The sequence below is a fragment of the Papio anubis genome, chromosome 2 (assembly GCF_008728515.1).
Source record: "Papio anubis isolate 15944 chromosome 2, Panubis1.0, whole genome shotgun sequence".
Classification (NCBI taxonomy): domain Eukaryota; kingdom Metazoa; phylum Chordata; class Mammalia; order Primates; family Cercopithecidae; genus Papio; species Papio anubis.
The window spans coordinates 107,786,195-107,806,790 of record NC_044977.1 but is presented as its reverse complement, the minus strand read 5'-3'; the positions used below and the strand labels follow the sequence as shown (position 1 = coordinate 107,806,790).

At 39.9% G+C, this 20,596-nt stretch overlaps 2 protein-coding genes across 11 annotated transcripts in view; both read right to left on the bottom strand.

The window, feature by feature from the left end:
- MCCC1 (methylcrotonoyl-CoA carboxylase 1) overlaps window positions 1–20,596 on the bottom strand; it is an 84,726-nt gene that overhangs the window by 52,491 nt on the left and 11,639 nt on the right. For 6 of the 10 annotated variants that reach the window (XR_643879.4, XM_009201286.2, XM_003894777.2 and 3 more), the window contains 4 exons: window positions 20,060–20,155; window positions 3,696–3,817; window positions 2,541–2,688; window positions 2,330–2,451 (listed from right to left, as the gene is read on the bottom strand). Coding sequence is in view for 9 of the 10 variants with exons in the window: in XM_003894777.2 (XP_003894826.1) it covers window positions 2,330–2,451; window positions 2,541–2,688; window positions 3,696–3,817; window positions 20,060–20,155 (488 nt within the window). In the remaining variant the exon portion in view is untranslated. The remainder of the gene's footprint in view (window positions 1–2,329; window positions 2,452–2,540; window positions 2,689–3,695; window positions 3,818–20,059; window positions 20,156–20,596) is intronic. The other 4 variants (XM_009201292.1, XM_009201291.1, XM_009201289.2 and 1 more) reach the window with 1 other exon arrangement.
- LOC101018759 (RNA-binding motif protein, X chromosome-like) lies at window positions 10,009–12,211 on the bottom strand. Its single transcript, XM_003894778.5, has one exon. It carries the CDS (start codon window positions 11,885–11,887, stop codon window positions 10,712–10,714), a length of 1,176 nt encoding a protein of 391 aa, XP_003894827.3. The 5' UTR covers window positions 11,888–12,211; the 3' UTR covers window positions 10,009–10,711.

Genomic DNA, 20,596 nt, shown 5'->3' with positions numbered 1-20,596 from the left:
ATATTATTTCTACAGTTCAAAAAATATTACTGATGCCTGTTACAAGGAAAGTGGTATGCCAGGCAATACATACAAAAAAGTAAAAATGTATATACTACCAGGTCTTTGATTCCCAGGGGCTTTCCAGCTATTGGGGGAATAAATTACAATGTGAGGCAATGTATGGCTAACATTTCATAAGTAAAGAACTTACATATTCAAAAAATGTTGCAGGCATTGAGTTACATAGTTACTGAAATAAGCTATTGATGTCTCCACAATTCTAACTTAAGAGCATACTAATTTGGATGGCTAGCCTATTCTTTCTTGAAAGGAAGCCTTCAATTTACCTCAGAAATGCCTTTTTTTGTCTTACTTCCCACTAACAGATGGCATAGGCTGTGTTCTCCTCATCAATTTACCCATTTTAAGACTGACTTCTTTTTTTTTTTTTTTACTATCAAATTCTAATCGAATTTCATTTACTATGCCATGCTCAGGACAGTTCTCAGTTTTATAGGGCCTGAAACGAAAAACAATTTGGGGGTCTTCTTCAAGGAGAAGAATACAAAACTGCAAATACAAAATTAGGTCAGGGTCTTGGAAGAGGTTAATGCCAAAGAAGAGCCTGAAGCTTCAAGTCTGTTACCTTTAAGGTAAATCTCTTTCCAGTCACGGTTCCCAAATGAATTATTCTTTTCATTTGACTTACAGGTCAAAAAAAAAATATATATATATATATTTTTTATATATATAAATTTATAAATATATATATAAATTTTTTAACAACTGTCATAAAAATCTATGAAATGAGAAACTTTACAATCAGCATCTTAAACAACAAACATGAAAATAAAATTCCAGAAAAAAAAAAATAGGGATTCACATTGCATTTGCTATAGTGGTACCCAGAGAAGTAGCTTAGTGCAGTGGCTTAGATATGAACTCTAGAGTCAAACTGCCTGGGTTCAAATCTCAGCTTTACTACTTAACAGCTGAATGACCTCAGACAAGTAACACAACACAACTACTCTGTAGCTTAGTGTCCTCACCTGTAAAATGAAAACAGTACTTACCTAATGAGATTGTTGTAAGAATTATATTAGAATTATAAGGACAGCAAGATTATTTAGCATGTGTAAAATACTTAAAATCTGGCACATGGTAAGTGCAATATAAGTGTTAGCTCCTATTATTAGTAGTATATCACTTATAATTCAATTTAGAAAATTACTTCCATTTCCTGAGCATCTCAACTGACAGAGTTCTATAAATATAGCTGAATTTATTACAATAATTTGCTAATATTGAAAAAACTCTAAATTTCATCAACAAGAAACATACTGAATGAATTAATGGTATATTAAGATCATAGAACCACTAGGTCACCAACAAAAAGAATGAGGCTGATCTATAATTACTGACATGGAAAGATGTCTGTGATAATAGTATTAGTAAATAATATTAGTGTATAAGATTCTATTCACTGGCCGGGCACGGTGGCTCACGCCTGTAATCCCAGCATTTTGGGAGGCTGAGGCAGGCAAATCACAAGGTCAGGAGTTTGAGACCTGCCTGACCAACATGGTAAAATCCCATCTCTACTAAAAACACACAAATTAGCCAGGCATGGTGGTGTGTGCCTGTGATTCCAGCTACTTAGGAGGTTGAGGCAGGATGACCACTTGAACTTGGGAGGCAGAGGTTGCAATGAGTCGAGATCATGCTACTGCACTCCAGCCTGGGCAACAGAATGAGAGACTCCATCTCAAAAAAAAAAAAAGAAAGATTCTATTCACTGTTCTCGTATGTAACGACAGCATGTGTATGTATATATATATATATATATATAGAGTTTCCTTGAGATGGAGTCTGGCTCTGTCGCCAGGCTACTGGAGACTCTATAACTGGATATCTCAGCTTTCACTGGCTCGCCTCCCGGGTTTACGCCATTCTCCTGCCTCAGCCTCCTGAGTAGCTGGGACTACAGGCGCCCGCCACCGCGCCTGGCTAATTTTTTGTATTTTTTTGATAGAGATGGGGTTTCACTGTGTTAGCCAGGATGGTCTCGATCTCCTGACCTCGTGATCCGCCCATCTCAGCCTCCCAAAGTGCTGGGATTACAGGCTTGAGCCACCGTGCCCGGCCACTATAGGTTTCTATTCATATAGAAAATGCCTGGAAGAATGCATACCATCCTACAATCAGTGGTTACATCACAGGACAGAACTGGGAAACTTATAATAATATACTTATATACTATTATAGTTTTATATTTTATAGAATGTGCATGCATTATTTTTATAATTTAATTTTTCAACTCTGAGTCAGAAAAATAAGATCAGCCCACCTCGGTGTGTCTACAAACTTCTCGATCAGCACAGCATCATCATTGAAAGACTTCTTAGCTTCTCTCCGCGCTGATTCTAACTGTTCTTGAAATTCTTGCTCCGATCTAACGATCCTCATTCCCTAAGAGAGAAAAGATGATTATGACCACAACATAAATAAAACAAAGAAGAGGAGCCTGAATTGGCAAACACAAGCATGCACAATCTTACTTTTCCTCCTCCACCCCGGACGGCTTTAATCATGACAGGATAGCCAATTCTCCCGGCGTGTTCCTTCAGGCACTGATCTGATTGGTCGTCACCATGATAACCCTCCACAACAGGTACTCCAGCAGCAGCCATTATGGATTTGGATGTGCTTTAGAGTGGGAAAGCAAACAACATGCCCCAAATTCTATAAACTGTTTCATTCAAGAGAAACACAAATATAGCCCAGTCTATAAATTACGATGGAACCCTTTAAAGAAAACATCAAGTCTGAGATGACAAAATAATACAAATTCAAGATGTCTATTAGTTAGTTTCCCCCAATTCATGTGGTAGCTCATCTCACCCTATTTTTAATCCCAAAATACTAATATATTGATTAGAAACATTAAGTATTTTCTGTAACTCAATGAATTTCCCTGTCGCAGATAAATAACTTACACCTATGACAACAGAAGGGTAGAATTAAAATATCTATTATGGGTAAAACAAGCTTTTTTTTTTTTTTTTTTAAGAGACAGGATCTCACAATGTTGCCCATGCCAGAGTGCAGTGGTGCAATTACACCTCACTACAGCCTTAAACTCCTGAGCTCAAGTGATCCTTCTGCCTCAGCCTCCTAAGCAGCTGGGACTACAGGTGTGTGTCACCACACCCAGCTGAAATCTTTTTTTTTTTGAGATGGGGTCTTACTCTGTCGCCCAGACTGAAGTATGATGGTGTGATCACAGCTCACCGCAGCCTTGATTTCCTGGGCTCAACCAATCCTCCTACCTCAGCATCCCAAGATGTTGGACCCACAGGCATGTGCCATCAAGCCTGGAATTTTTAAAAAATGTTGTAGAGACAAGGTCTCCCTATGTTGCCCAGGCTGGTCTTAAACTTTTGGGCTCAAGCGATCCTCCCACCTTTGCCTCCCAAAGTGCTAGATTACAGGTGTGAGCCACTGTGCCCAGGCCTGGCTGAATTAAAAAAAAAAAAAATTTAGAGACAAGGTCTCAATATGTTGCCCAGGCTGGTCTTGAATTCCTGGCCTCAAGCTATCCTCCTGCCTCAGTCTCCCAAAACACTGATATTACAGGCATAGCCACCATGCCTGGCCCAAACTATTTCAACTGACCTTTACACAGTTATATTTTAAAAGATATAAACTCATACCTCTTTATACCCATGTCTCTAATTGCAGATGGAGGAGGGCCTATAAAAATAATTCCTTCTTGCTTACAAAGTTCAGCAAATTCCATGTTTTCTGAAAGAAAACCATATCCTGGATGGATAGCCTAGAAATAAGAAATAAAATAAAAAACTTACTCATTAGTGCTCAACTGGTAACACCTTAATGCAGGTGAAGCTGTCTTCCTCTGGGTGGCCTCTCCCTACACTGCTAATAGTATGATTTCTATTAAAATCTGTTTCCAAAGAAATATCTGAAATATTCACGTGAAAGCTCTGAAGCCTTACCTAAACCAGATGAATCTATATTTCTTTTTATTGTGATAATATATACATAGCAAAACATTGACCATTTTAGTTACTTTTAAGTATGTAATTCAGTGGCATTAAGTACGCTCACAATGTTGGGCAATTGTCATCACCATCCATCCTCAGGATGTTTTAATCTCCAAACATAATTCTCCGTTCCCTCCCTTTCCTTAGTGCCTGGTAACCAGCATTTTACTTTCTGTGTTTATGAATTTGTCTAGCCAAAGTACCTCATGTAAGTGGAAGTGTATAATAATTTGTCTGAGTTTGGCTTATTTCACCTGCATAATGTTTTCAAGGTTCATTCATGTAACATGTATCAGAATTCCATTTGTTTTTAAGGTCGAATAATATCCAGTTTGTATACATATTGTTTACCCATTCATCTCTTGATGGACATTATATTATTTCTACACATTGTGCATACTGCTGCTATGAAAAACAAGTATTGGTATACAAGTATCTGTTTGAGTCCCCGCTTTAAATTCTTCTAGTTGTATACCAAAAGTGGAATTGCTAGATCATATGGTACAGAAGTTTCTGTATACTTAAATTTAAAACAACACTGCAATTACGGTAGAATGTCAAGGAGTAAAGAGCTTCAGAGTGGTAAGGGAAATTTGTCTATTCTGTCTCTGTAAAACTGGCCTAGAATTAAAATCATGGCATCCAAAAATCCCAAAGAGAACACTAGCTCAATAAATACCTCACTTATCTTCAGGTCACTATCTATCAATGTCATCTTTCCAGAAAAAAGCTAAGAAGCAAATGAAAGTCATGTATTAAAGTCTATAGGAGTGCCCTTTATCCAGGGGGGATATATTCCAAGATCCCTAGTGGATGCCTGAAACTATGAATACTACAGAACTGGACTGATAACAATTGGACCATGCTTCTGTTCATGTCTTCTAAACACAAATTTAATGCCTTTCCCATCTTAACTAAGCACTTGCCATGCACTGTGGCCGTAACTTTTGCAGTTTGAGGTGCAACAGGAAAATAACATGAATCTGTCTTTTCTTCTTCACAATTTCACAGATAGAAACTTGGTCCTTACCAAGAACCAAGAAATCTCAACATACATATATATATTTTTTCTTTCCTTGAGAATGTTCACCTTTTCACTTAAAAGAAGCATTTTACGGCTTCTCTTTGGCATAAGTGAATTGCTACCATCATTACTCTTGCATTTTGAGGCCATGATTTAAATAAAATAAGGGTGACCTGAACACAAGCATGGTGGTACCATGACAGTCGATTTGATAACCTAGATGGCTCCTGAGTGACTATGTTGGGGAGTGTAGACAGCGTGGAGACACCGGACAAAGGGACGATTCGCATCCTGGGAGGGACAAAGCAGACCGTGCAAGATCTCACTGTGCAATTCAGAATGGCGTGCAATTTAAAACTTATCAATTGTTGATTTCTGGAATTTTCCATTTAATATTTTCAAACCATAGTAGACTGCAGGCAACTGAAACCACTCAAAGAGAAACCTTGGATAAAGGGGGACAACTGTATGTGTACTTTTAGTGAAAGGGGCATCCCTCAGACTTTAGCCTAGTTACTTCTAATGTACTCAGAATTTTAACGAACATACTTACTCGGTTTTTAGCCCACAGAACAGGACAGCAAGATTTCTAAGAGCAAACACACTGACAGCAAAAAGGGAAGAAACAGAAGAAGGCAAAAGGCAGAGTGGGCTTGGATGATTTCATGAGTGATGAAGTCACTCCCTCTCCAGTATCAGTAGCCCTGAGGGGATTTGTTCTTCTAACATGTATTATAATTATGACCAAAACAATATAAAAAGACAAACGCTTCACCAATACTATTTGAAAATAGTTACACTCAAAGAACATTTCAAAATTAAAGGGGCAAGCTTCAGATGTCTGGGAAACTCATACGAATAGAAAAACCCACATCCTAGTGACAGGAAACAATAAAATGCCAGATACAGATAAAATGCTGGATAGTCACAAGTTGCAGCCAGTGTGGAGTTTTATTTCTTTTAAACCAAAGTTCAATTTTATTTTATTAACTTTTATTTTAGGTTTGGGGTGCATGTGAAGATTACACAGGTGAATACATGTCACAGAGGTTTGTTGTACAGATTATTTCATCATCCAGGTATTAAGCCTAGTACTCAATAGTTATCTTTTCAGCTCCTCTCTCTCCCACCTTCCCCACTCAAGTATACCCCAATGTCTTTTGTTTCCTTCTTTGTGTTCATAACTTCTTACTATTCAGCTCCCACTTCTAAGTGAGAACATGCAGTATTAGATTTTCTGTTCCTGTGTGAGTTTGCTAAGGATAATAGCTTCCAGCTCCATCCATGTTCCTGCAAAAGATGTGATCTCATGCTTTATTATGGCTGCATAGTATTCCGTGGTGTTTATGTACCAACTTTTCTTTATCCAATCTGTCACTCATGGGCATTTAGGCTGATTCAATGACTTTGCTATTGTGAATGATGCAATGAACATACATGCACATGTGTCTTTATGGCAGAATGATTTACATTCCTCTGGGTATACAACCAGTAATGGGATTGCTGCATTGAACGGCAGTTTTGCTTTTAGCTCTCTGAGGAATCACCCTGCTGCTTTCCACAATGGTTGAACTAATTTACGTTCCCACCAACAGCATATAAATGTTACCTTTTCTCCACAACCTCCTGGCATCTGTTATTTTTCTGACTTCTTAATAATAGCCATTCTGATATTCTTAATAATACCATTCTGAGATGGTATCTCACTGTGGTTTTGATTTGCATTTCTTAATGATCAGTGATATTGAGCTTTTTTTCATATGTTTGTTGGTCGCATGTATGTCTTCTTTTGAGAAGTGCCTGTTCATGTCCTTTGCCCACTTTTTTTCTTTTTTTTTTGAGACGGAGTCTTGCTCTGTTGCCCAGGCTGGAGTGCAGTGGCATGATCTCAGCTCACTGCAACCTCCACCTCCCAGGTTCACGCCATTCTCCTGCCTCAGCCTCCCAAGTAGCTGGGACTACAGGCGCCCGCCACCACGCCCTGCTAATTTTTTTGTGTTTTTAGTAGAGACAGGGTTTCACCATGTCAGCCAGGATGGTCTCGATCTCCTGACCTTGTGATCCCCCTGCCTCAGCCTCCCAAAGTTACGGGATTACAGGCATGAGCCATCGTGCCCACCTGTCCTTTGCCCACTTTTTAATGGGGTTGTTTTTCTCTTGTACATCTGTTTAAGTTCCTTATAGATACTAGATATTAGACTTTTGTCAGATGCAAAGTTTGCAAATATTTTCTCTCACAATTTGGGTATTTTGCATAAAATGGTCAAACATCTACACTACGAAAACGAACAGGTCTATGTCCTAGTCCTTCCTGGTTTGGGTTTTCTTTTGAGATATGATTTATAATACATAGCATTCATTCATTTATAGTTTGGTGAATTTAGTAAATCTATACAATTGTGCAACTATCACTACAATCCAGTTTGAGAACACTTGCATCACTAGAAAAAGTTCCCATGTGCCCACCTGCAATCTGTTCCCACACCCAAGCAACAACTGAGTTGCTGTCTCTACGGTTTTGCCTTTAAAAAAATTCATATAAACAGAATCATACAGTATTATGTGTCTGGCTTCTTCAACTGCACATAATTTTTCAAGGTTTATTCATGTTGTGGAGTGTGTCAGTAGATGATTTCTTTTTATAATATGGATTCTGTTATATGGATATACCACATTTTGTTTACCCATTCATTTGAATTGTTTTCCAGTTTGTGGTTATTATGAATAACGGTGTTATAAACATTCACAGACAAGTCTGTGTGAAAATATTTTTCATTTCTCTTGGGAAAATACCCAGGAGTGCAATTGTTTGTCATAATATGGTAAGAATACATTTAACTTTTCTAAAGGGATGATATTATTTTGCATTTCCACCAGCAATTTATGATGCTTTCAAGGGTATCCATATCCCTGCCCACATACTGTATTGTCAGTCTTTTTGATTTTGGCCAATCTAGTGGGTGCATAGTGTTACTGCACTTTTTAAACATAGTTGTTGAGATATAATTCATATACCATAAAACTCGGCCAACCCAATGATTTGTAGTATACTCATAGTTGCACAATTATCACTATAATCTAAAATACCAAGATCTAATAATGTAAGTTTTTAACACTGCAAAAAGAAATCCTGTGCCTATTAGCCATTTCTCATTCCCCATAAACCCCCAGCCCTAGGCAACTGTGAATCTACTTTCTGTCTCTATAGATTTACCTATATGAACATTTCGTATAAATGGAATCATATAATATATGCAGTCTTTTGTGACCAGCTCTGTCACTGAACATAATGTTTTCAAGGTTCAGCCATTTTTTCTTTAACACAAATCAGTAATCCATTCCTTTTTGATGGCAAAATAATACTCCATTGTATGGCTATGCTGCATTTTATTTATGCATTCATCAGTTGATAGACATTTGCGTTGCTCCTACTTTTTTGGCTACTATAAATAATGCTGCTATGAACATTCAGGCATAAATTTCTGTGCGGATGTGTTTTCATTTCTTTTGGATACATACTGAAGAAGTAGAGTTACTAGTTCATAAAGTAACTCTACGTTTAACATTTTGAGAAACTGCAAAACTGTTTTCCAAAGTGGCTGCTCCAGGTTACATTCCCATCAATAACGTAGAAGGGTTCCAATTTCTCTAAATCCTCACCAATACTTGTTATCATCTCTTTTTGATTATAGCATCCTAGTGAGTATGAAGTGGTATCTCATTGAGGTTTTGATTTGTATTTTCTTAACAGCTAATATGTTGAACATCTTTTAATGGGCTTTCTGGTAATTTGTGTACCTTCTTTGGTGCAGGATCTATTCAAATATTTTGTTCGTTTTTTAAAAATTGGGTTTCTTAGCAACAGTTTCAAGCTTTGAGGTCAATTTACCATTTTTTTATTTCACAAACCTTTCTTATAGTATTATGTCTAAGAAATCTTTGCCTAATCCAAGGTCTCAAAGATTTTCTCCTATGTTTTCGTCTAGAAGTTTTAGTTTTAGTTCTCACATTTAGGTCTATGATATATTGTAAGTTAATTTTTTTGTTTAAGGTGTAAGAGTCTAGAACCTAGGCTTCAGGTTCATCTTTTTACAAAGAGATATCAAATTACTCCAGCAACATTTGTTTAAAAAACTCTCCTCTATTGAACTACTTTAGCATCTTTATTCAAAAATCAATTGACTACATATGTGTGAGTTTATTTTTGGATTTTCTATCCTGTTCTACTGACCTATGTTTTTATCCTTATACAAATACCACACTGTTTTGGTTATTGTAGATACATTTATTTATTTATTTATTTATTTATTTATTTGAGATAGAGCCTTGTTCTGTCACCCAGGCTGGAGTACAATGCCACGATCTTGGCTCACTGCAACCTCCATCTCCTGGGTTCCAGCAGTTCTCCTGCCTCAGCTTCCCAAGTAGCTGGGATTACAGGCACCTGCTGCCATGCCTGGCTAATTTTTGTATTTTTAGTAGAAACAAGGTTTCACCATGTTGGCCAGGCTGGTCTTGAACTCCTGACCTCAAGTGATCTGCCCACCTTGGCCTCCCAAAATGCTGGGATTACAGGCATGAGCCACTGCACCCGGCATAATGAGTTCTGAGACAGTCTAAACCCTACAAATTAGTTAAGCTTTTCAAAAATTGTTTTAGGTATATATTAGGCTCTTGAGCTATTTTAGGATTAGCTTGTCAATTTCTACTTTAAAAAAAAAAAAAAGCCTTCTGGGATTTTTATAAAGATTGCATTAAATATATAATGCCACCTGGATAATATTGAGTGTTCTGATGAAATATCTGTTTCTTTAGAATTTCTTTAGTATCTCTTAGCAATGTTTTACAGTTTTCAGTAAATATGTCTTGAACTGCTTTTGCTAACTTTTTTCCTAAGTATTTGATTGCTATTGTGAATGTAACAGTTTCCTTAATTTCTTTTTTTTTTTTTTTTTTTTTTGGTTTTGGCCAAACTTTTTATTTAGTATTCTGTAGTTGTTTAACACACACTTAAATGGTCTTACTGGGGGAGGGGAAAGGGGAGGTTCTTGCAGATTCCCAAGGAAATGTGAGAAAGGCAAAATGGCCAGCATTATCCATTTGCTTTTTTGGGTTTACTGGGTGAATAGCACTTTCCTTACACAGGCATGTGATTTCAGGTTTTTCATACTGAGAACATTGAGATTTCAGTTGGAAGACACCCTGAAATCTTATAAGTAGCATACCCCAACCACCCTCTAGTAGCTAGCTTGTTTGTATAGGTAGAATGATTCATCTCTCCATTTTAGATGGCTAGATGTTTTGTGGAAGATCTTAGAATTGCTTGCCTCATTTACTGGGAAAAATCAAGATAGGAAGTGGCCTTTAGGGATACTTTTACTTGGAAAGTTACAACACTAGTACAAGTCTTAACACATTTAACATTTGCTTGTTGAAAAGCAATGTCATAAAGTCAAATAAAATTAAACATGTTTTACTTTTTGCCTCACAAGAACATAAAAATTATGGAGGGAAACTTAACAGGGAATTTTAAAAATGTAACACAATTTTTCCTTTTAGTAGTCCTTGGGTAGTTATGACAGAATAGTTTCCACTTTTTGTTTCTTTGAACTGGGATTTTGGTCCAAAGTTTTGTTTGTTTCTAGTATCTGCTTCTGCCTCCCCCTCTATCAGATCGGCTTCCTCCATGGCCACCACCTCTTGGTGCTCCGCGGCTTGAACTGCTGTAGGAATCACGTGGAGGAGGGTACCCCCTTTCCATAGAAGGGGGAAGCCCTCTGTCTTGTCTGCCAACCCGATCACGACCACTTGAGTAGAGATCACTTCGGCTGCTTGAGTAACTGTCTCGACTTCCACCATATCCGTCACGTGAGCTGCTGTAATCATCATAGCGACTGCTTCCACCATAAGATGGCGGGGGCCCTCGTGTAGGTGGAGCACTACGTGAGTTACCATAACTCTCATATGAATCTCTGTAGGAACCTCCACTTGGATGATCTGAATAGTCACGATCACGACCATATCCATCTCTATCGCTATAGCCTCTTGATGGATAGTCATCACGTGAGCTGGAATGACCATAATCACGGTAAGTATAATCTCGTGGTGGTGGTGCATAATCTCTAGTATCACGAGAACTTGGGTAATCTCTGCTTGAATAGCTGTCTTTAGTAGAATACCCATCATCTCTTGGGGACAAATAAACATCTCTACGAGAGGGCAGTGGCTCCCTTCGAGGTGGACCTCCGTAACTATCTCTTCCATGTGATACAGGAGCTCTCCCTCCCATTCCACTGCTACTGCAAACTGGTCCTGAAGGTGCAGATCTCTTGGGAGGAGGACCCCCACTTCTTGGTGGTGGTCCTCTTTTTACTGGGAGTGGTCCCCTGGAAGAACTCATGTTAAAATTCATGGAATATCCACCGTCATCCATGTGTCCTCCCCGTGAGGGAGGTCCCCTGGTTCCTCCACTTCCTCCTCTTCCATCTCTAAGACCTCTTGGAGGGCCTCTACTTCTTGGAGGTGGAGGCAGTCCACGTCTACCACTTTCAAATGATGGTTTGGTGGCTTGTTCCACTTTGATGGCTTTTCCATCTAATGACTTTCCATTCATGTCTCTGGCTGCATCCTTAGCGTCTGCTGGGCTTTCAAAGGTGACAAAAGCAAATCCTCTTGATTTGTTGATTTTCTGGTCTTTCATCAAGAGTACTTCCACTATTCGTCCATATTTGCCAAATACTGCTTCAAGAGCTTTCTCATTTGTTTCCGTATTAAGCCCACCAATGAAGAGCTTTCCTGGGCGATCTGCTTCAACCATTTTTTTTTTTTTTTTTTTTTGCCGGTGAGTCGGAGGGGTGACAATGGGTTCAAGCTCCAACGAGCTCGCTGACACGGGCCTCCTAGCAGCTCAGCACCAGTGGCGGCTGCCCGGTCGGAGGACCAAACCGCAAAGCCACTAGCACTACTGCGCAACTAGCCGTTTCCTTAATTTCATTTCCAGAGTATGTGTTACTAGTCTCCTTTCTTTTTAACAGATACTGAATTCGATGGAACTTTTTGGTACACTAGATAAATGTTCTCCTTTCATAACTGTATTAGTCTGTTTTCACGCTGCTGATAAAGACATATCCAAGACTGGGCAATTTATAAAAGAAAGAAGTTTATTGGACTCACAGTTCCACATGGCTGGGGAGGCCTCACAATCATGGCAGAAGGTAGGGAGGAGGAATTCATGTCTTACATGGATAGCGGCAGGCCAAGAGAGCTTGTGCAGGGAAACTCCCATTTTTAAAACCATCAGATCTCATGAGACTCATTCACTACTATGAGAACAGTGCAGGAAAGACCTGTCCCCATAATTCAATTACCTCCCACTGGGTTCCTCCCACGATACGTGGGAATTGTAAGAGTTACAATTGAAGATGAGATGTGGGTGGGGACACAGAGCCAAACCATATCAGTTTGCTCTGGACCCCTCCCAAATCTCATGTCTTCACATTTCAAAACCAATCATGCCTTCCCACAGCCCCCCAAAGTCTTAACTCATTTTAGCATTAACTCAAAAGTCCACAGTCCAACGTCTCATCTGAGACAAGGCAAGTCCCCTCCACTTAAGAGCCTGTAAAATCAAAAGCAGGCTATTTACTTCCCAGATACAATGGGGGTATAGGCATTGGGTAAATACAGCCATTCCACATGTGAGAAACTGGCTAAAACATAAGGGCTACAGGCTCCATGCCAGTCTGAAATCCAGCAGGGCAGTCAAATCTTAAAGCTCCAAAATGATCTCCTTTGATCCCATGTCTTGCATCTGGATCACATGGATGCAAGAGGTAGGTTCCCATGGTCTTGGGCAGCTCCACCCTGTGGCTTTGCAGGGTACAGCCCCTCTCCTGGCTACTTTCACAGGCTGGTGTTGAGTGTCTGTGGCTTTTCCAGGTACATGGCGCAAGCTGTCAGTGGACCTACCATTCTGGGGTCTGGAGGATGGTGGACCTCTTCTCACAGCTCCACTAGGCAGTGCCCCAAAAGGGACTCTGTGTGGGAGCTCTGACCCCACATTTCCCTTCTGCACTGCCCTAACAGAGGTTCTCCATGAGGGATCCACTCCTGCAGCAAACTTCTGCCTGGACATCCTCTGAAATCTAGGCAGAGGTTCTCAAACCTCAATTCTTGACTTTTGTGCACCCACAGGCTCCACAACACGTGGAAGCTGCCAAGGCTTGGGGCTTCCACCCTCTGAAGCAACAGCCCAAGTAATACCTTGGCCCCTTTTAGTCACAGCTGGAGCAGCTGGGACTGAGGGTACCAAATTCCTAGACTGCACACAGCAGTCTGGCCTGGCCCAAGAAACCATTTTTTCCCTCCTGGGCCTCCGGGCCTGTGATGGGAGGGGCTGCCACGAAGACCTCTGACATGCCCTGGAGACATTTTCCCCATTGTCTTGGGGATTAACATTTGGCTTTTTGTTACTTACACAAATTTCTGCAGCCAGCTTGAATTTCTCCTCAGAATATGTGATTTTCTTTTCTATCACATTGTCAGGCTGCACATTTTCTGAACTTTTATGCTCTGCTTCCCTTATAAAACTGAATCCCTTTAATAGCATCCAGTTGAATGCTTTGCTGCTTAGAAATTTCTTCTGCTAGATTCCCTAAATCATCTCTCTCAAGTTTGAAGGTCCACAAATCTCTAGGGCAGGAGCAAAATGCTGCCAGTCTCTTTGCTAAAACATAACAAGAGTCACCTTTGCTCCAGTTCCTAACAAGTTTCTCATCTCCGTCTGAGACCACCTCAGCCTGGACTTCACTGTCCACACTGCTATCAGCATTTTGGGCAAAGCCATTCAACAAGTCTCTAGGAAGTTCCAAACTTTACTACGTTTTCCTGTCTTCTTCTGAGCCCTCCAAACTGTTCCAATGTCTGCCTGTTACCCAGTTCCAAAGTCACTTGCACAGTTTTAAGTATCTTTTCAGCAGCACCCCACTCTACTAGAACCAATTTTCTGTATTAGTCTGTTTTCATGCTGCTGATAAAGATATACCTGACACTGGGCAATTTACAAAAGAAAGAGGTTTAGGCCTCACAACCATGGTGGAAAGGCAAGGAGGAGCAAGTCACAACTTACATGGATGGCGGCAGGCAAAGAGCTTGTGCAGGGAAACTCCTGTTTCTTAAAACCATCAGACCTCATGAGACTCATTCACTATCATGAGAACAGCACAGTAAAGATCCACCCCCATAATTTAATCACATCCTACCGGGTTCCTCTCATGATATGTCAGAATTGTAGGAGTTGCAATTCAAGATGACATTTGGGTGGGGACACAGCAAAACCATATCAATAACTAAAAACAAAAGGAGCTATCTCCTTGCGAAGATAAAATTCAGTCGTACACTCTGGGAACAGCCTTAAGAAGTTCAACTAATTTTTCTTAGGAAGAACAATTTAATATACCCAAACCATGATGTTCTTGAGCATCTGAATGGATTTAAAGGGAAAACAACAGCACCACTACTATTACCAGCGGGCTAATTCCCTTGCTTCAGGCATGTATTGAGCTGCCACTTCACCCTGGTGGGTCACAGGATTGCAAACCTGTCAAGATTGTTCATTGCACAGTACTAACATGTCTTTATTAGTAAACACAGAAAACTATTATCTCTTGTCCTCCTTAAATCTCTGCCAAAATAATTTCTTCCAAACTTTTAGTTTGTATTTACTTTGCTCTGTAACTTGTTCAAGAAGACACATACAAGCAAAGTTGCTGGTTCTACCCTCAAGCAGAGTTTGCCAAAAACTTCAAGCAAAAATGAGAAGTGTCCTTTCCATGGTGAAGCGGACAAGTCATGGTCTTTAAATTCTTATTACCAAGTGTAAGGTACATGGATGTGCTCTGGTCAAGGAATAGGCTGAGGTGGATATCCAGGCCTGCATGACTCAGCAAATTTACAGCGCAGGCACATACTGCACTTGTTATATAACTGTTTGTGTAAGCTCATATTTGGCTTTATGCCACTATTGTCTGTAAAAGGTATAATTGCCTGGCTAACGCTGTTCAGGGGCTCTTGGGGCTAAGTTCGGTTCAACATGGCTTGACATGGTGGGAGTGTTGGCGCCCAGAGAGAGACAGAGAGAGAGAGAGAGCCAAAGTTGTCCGTCTTGCAGCCGGACAGGTGGGAGCCAGGACACAGCTTGGCTTGCTCATGCCCAGAGAGAAAAAGAGTTAAGCTGCTGACCTGAAGGCAAGGGAGAGCCAGCTATGCAGCAGCAAGCATGGGAGTGGCAGGAGCCACAGAGCCAGAGCAGACAGCTAAGATAAAGGTGAACAGTGTGAGAGAGCTGGTGTAACTAAGCTGCTAATAAGAGCCGCTGCTGAATAAAACCATGTTCACCTGCCTATGGCCCCCTAAGTCTTTTTTCTGCTCATCCACCCACTCTCCTCAGACTTCAGCATGGGCTGGACAGACCCTGAGACCTGACACCAAGAATTTCCTACCTTCATCTGTGATACTTAAAACATATGGGCTTCCTTTTGGTCAACCACAGAGTACCTGTATTTAGTAAATAACTTGCTATATGCACTTAAGTTACTTGTCACTGATTTTCTAGTACCTGTAATAAAGTTCCTAACTCTTGGTAGCACAGAAAAAAAAAAAATGGAGCACTTTTATAAAACATTCATGCTCAGGAGCTACTTCAGATAACTGAGGGGACTAAAGTATAATATACATATAGAAAACTGCATTTGCCTTAAGTGTACAGCTCTTACGTCCACAGTTTACTTAAACTGAATACACCTGTGCAGCCAGTGCTCAGCTCAAGAATCAGAACATCACAAGCATTCCAGAGACCGCTTTATGCTCCTTTGCAGTTACTATAGACCTCTTCCACAAGGCAGTACAACAGTCTCTTTAAAAGCTCAGGTGGTTCTAATCTGCAGACAGTGTTAACTACGGCCTCTTTCCCAACCAGAGAAGACTGAAGACAACCGGCAATCGAGAGAACTAGTGTGGCCAGAGTGGTGGCTCACGTCGGTAACCCCAACACGTTGGGAGGCCAAGAGGGAAGGATCACTTGAGCCCAGGAGTTTGAGACCAGCCTGGGAAACACAGTGAGACTTTGTTTCAAAAACAAACAAATAAACAAAAAATTAGCTGGGCATAGTGACGTGTGCCTACAGTCCCATCACAGCTACCTGGGAGGCTGAGGTGGCAGGATCACTTGAGTCTGTGAGTTCAAGGCTGCAGTGAGCCATGATCATAACACTGCACTCCAGCCTGCGAGACAGAGTGAGGCATCATCTTAAAAAAAAAAAAAAGCGCTAGCCTAAAACATATTTACAATATAGCTATATCACCAGGCATCACCAGAAATTTAGCTCACTTGTAAATTTTACTTTAATTTCTATAAAAGTGCTTATGTCAAAATGGCCACATTAAGAACAATTCTGGAGTTTTAGAAAACTTCTTTCAAATCACTGTACAAGTGTTATTCAATGTCCTTTACTAGATGGCCAATAAGTTTCTTCTTTAAAGTCGACATTAAAGGAAGGTTTGCTCTCCTAATTGGCAAGTATCTTTTTATTAGAGGAGAACTTTGTAAATTATAACCCATCAAATTTCCTTTCTGATCAGGTCTGTCCGAAAAAGCTAAATAGCTTTACTTAGGCTAAATTTTCTGATTTAATTCCAATGTTCATTCACTCATGTTACTTGGCTTCTGTTCTTTTATCCTTTGTTTTCACCACTAATTTTTGCAAGACACTCCAAATCTTCAATATTCAGGCAAAATGAATATTTTTTGAAAATATTTTATTCTTTTAAAAATACTGTCTAAAAATATTTTATTATTTTCAAACATTCTTTGGAACATACTTCAAAATAAGTATTATTCCTTTCTCATTGTTTGTGTTATAGCAACTAACATGATACTATTCTAAATAGGTACAAGCTTGATAAAGTCCCTGGAATTAGAATATCATACATTTGCTAGAGGGTTGTTATTTAAACTAAAAAAATGGTCTCAGAAAAATGGCCATTAAAAAGAAAGTGGATTTTCAACTCTTGAGGAGGCAGCTTAGAAGAGAAAGCATTAATAAAATAAAAAGGAAGCTCACTGACCTACAAGAAGTAATTTTTAATTAATAAAAATTTCTAATTAAACAACACCTTCTCTTTTTCCAAAATGCAGGGCAAGAAAGTTCTACTGCTCAGTCTGGTCCAATGAACAGGGAATAGGGCTGGGAGTCAGAATACTCTTGTTTAATCCTTTCCTCTTTCAGTGATTAGACACGTTTTGATATCAGATCACTGGGGTATCTTGATAAAAATGCAAATTTTGCATAAAATGCAAATTACAGTGGGTTTAGGGTAGGACTTAAAGGCTGTTATTGTTTTTAATTTAGAGATGGGGTCTTGCTATCTTCTACAGGCTGGCCTCAAACTCCTGGGTTCAAGCAATCCTCCTGCCTCAGCCTTCTGAGTAGCTGGGATTACAGATGTGAGCCACTGTGCCCAGTTTAAAAGTCTGAATTTCTGACAAGTTCACGAGTAATGTCAAACCTGCTGTCCATGGACCACACTTTGACGCAAGATTTAGATGATCTGGAATAACATCATGCAACCTTCTGTGCATTAGATGTTATGCCCATAAGATGAAGGTAATAATACCATGGCATTTATGCTTAAACACATGATAAATACATAAAGTGATGTTTATGTTAAAGGGCCTGAATGCCTAAGGACATGTGAGAGAGATATATATCTCTCCATGTATTATTATCATCTTCTTACCCTCCTAAGGACCTTTTACTTCAAGCTATAACCAAAAAAGCTTTATAAACAAGCATATTTTAAATATGCATTTGTATAAATTAATACCTATTCAGTTTAAGAACTCTATTTTAAAGAAGAGAACACTGATTTAGGGACACATCAATACAAAACAACTATACATATTCACTAATTTGAGTTAAGGACTTGGCTGGGTGCAGTAGATTACACTTGTAATCCCAACACTTTGGGAGGCTGAGGTGGGAGGATGACTTGAGGCCAGGAGTTTGAGACCAGTCTGGGCAACATAGGGAGGCTCCATCTCTACAAAAATTTTAAAAATCAGCTGGGCATGGTGATGCAAGCCTGCAGCTCTAGCTACTTGGGAGGCTGAGGTGGGGGGATCGCTTGAACCCTCACTGCTGCACTCCAACCTGGATGATAAGTGAACCCCTGTCTTAAAAAACAAAAATAAAAACAAATTGAGGACTGTGTACAAGCTCACTGGGCTGCTAGGAGGTATGCTAAAAAAAATGGTGTAAGATAAGAGTTCTTCCCTTAGGAGAGCACAAAGGAGTTATGGAGGAGCCAATATCTATATTAAACTTGTTAAACAAAGCACTAATTAAGTATAAATATGACTAGAACAGGAAATCAAATGCTGAATGATCAATGTTCTAGAGGAGACAACGAAGAATTTCTAAGGAGCAGGAATTCAGGTGAGGGTGATGGGCAACACTATAGCAATTTACTTTTAATTGTTTTGCCTTCTTTCAATGTTACGTCCCTACCTTTGCCCCCACTCCAATCATCCATTTCCCTGCCCAGAAGCCACAATGATTTTATTAAAAAGCCATCGGCTTTACTCCTCAGCTTTAAAAAGCCCCCCAATGGCTACTCAGAATGAAATACGAACTCCTTATCAAGACCTATAATGTTCTCACTTTGGGAGGCTGAGGCAGGCAGAACGCTTGAGCCCAGAAGTTCAAGACCAGCCTGGGCAACAGGCAGAAAGCCCATTCCCTATAAAAAATAAAAAATTAGCCAGGTGTGGTGGTGTGCACCTGTGGTCCCAGATACTTGGGAGGCTGAAGTGGGAGCCTGGGAGTTGGAAGCTGCAGTGAGCCACGATTGTGCCACTGCACTGCAGCCTGGGCAGCAGAGCAAAGACCCTGTCAAAAACAAACAAACAACACTTGTAATGCTCTAAATGATGCTCCATCATCTCCTACCACTTTCTTCCTGTAAGCTGGTTCTCCCAGCTGCAAACCCAACCTTCTACCTGGTGCCTTGTGAAGGAGCGCTGCCTGTTTGCCAGTGGGCTTCCTGTTAGGTTTCGCCAGTAGGGGTCACTGTAGGCAAACCTGAACAAGGAAGCTTTCCTACTCCTTGCCGCCAGGAAGCGGCGATTGGTTCCAGTCTTCAGGTTCTTTTGGAACTCCAAGAACTAGCCTCATTAAGCCCCCTGCAGCCAGGTAGGGCCCCTCCACAGATCTCAGAACAGCTGCAGAAGGTCCCTCCACCAGTCTCTCCTACAGCCCAAAGGGTGGTTGTCAATTTCTGTTATTATTATGGGGCAATTTCAACATCCCCGGCCCGCCTTCAGCTCTCTAACACTGGTGGAACTAATTCCTCAACTAAGTTCCTTCTGCTGAAATGTCAAATGGAATTTTGGTTTTACTGACTATACCTGAATGACACAGCCCCTTACTGCCTTCACTCCAACCACACTGAACACTTTTCTCCCTTGAACGCCAGCTTGTTTTCATCTCAGAGTCTTGGCAATTTCATTTGCCTGAACCATCTTCCTTAAGTTCCCTACGTGGCCCTAGAATGAGACTGGGAAGTTGGGGTGGAAAAATATTTCTTTCTTGCTTATATTTTACCTTGTAATTTAGAGCCCTACCTACCTATTTCTCCCAAAGGATTTGAGCATATAATTTTGAAGACAGAAGAGCTGAATTCTCTCCTAATTTTAACTTATAATTTAGACCCTCTTTCCACCTATTTTCCAAAGTATCTAAAGTACACAGGAGCCAGTAAAAAGGCAGACTGGCTGAGAAATGAGATGGGACATGCCTAGTTTACAATGATAATCCAATAATCAAATGTAAAGATCTTGCGAAGGGCTAAAAATAGAAAATTTCTATAAGTAACTGCATCAGTTGCACAAAACGTATTCCTTTTGCACTGCAAATCTCTTCACAACCCTCACCTGTGCAGCAGAGGTCTTGGCCACTTGAATGATTTTCTCCATAGATAGGTAGCTCTGCTGGGAGGGAGCAGGACCGATGGAATATGCTTCATCTGCCTGTTTAAGAAACATCACATGTTTAAAAGACTTTGTGGCTAGTACATATTCATACACTATACAGAACTGCTTTGGGGTCATTTTATTATTGTAAATAAAAATGCCACTCCCTCAAGAACAGTGCAAGAATTGAAAAACAAGTACCAGCATATGTCTATGCTATAAAAATAAGCCAGTCTTAGAATCTTTTGCATGAAGAGGGTAACAAAACTTTGTTTTCATGCACAAGCCACACACTGGTGTGAAACTAAAGTGTCTCAGGATAGAAAGCAACAGATATTAGTCATGATATTATTACAAAAACAATAATAACCTTAAATGTATTCAATGCCAAAAATTTATATTTGGTAATAGAAACAAAATATGCGACAGATGTACACAAAGAAAAAAGCTTACAAAGTTGATTAAAGTTTATATAATTATCAGAGTATGATGATAATG

Coding starts and splice junctions, on each gene's coding strand:
- LOC101018759 (XM_003894778.5), bottom strand. CDS start 11,887: ATGGTTGAAGCAGATCGCCCAGGAAAGCTCTTCATTGGTGGGCTTAAT.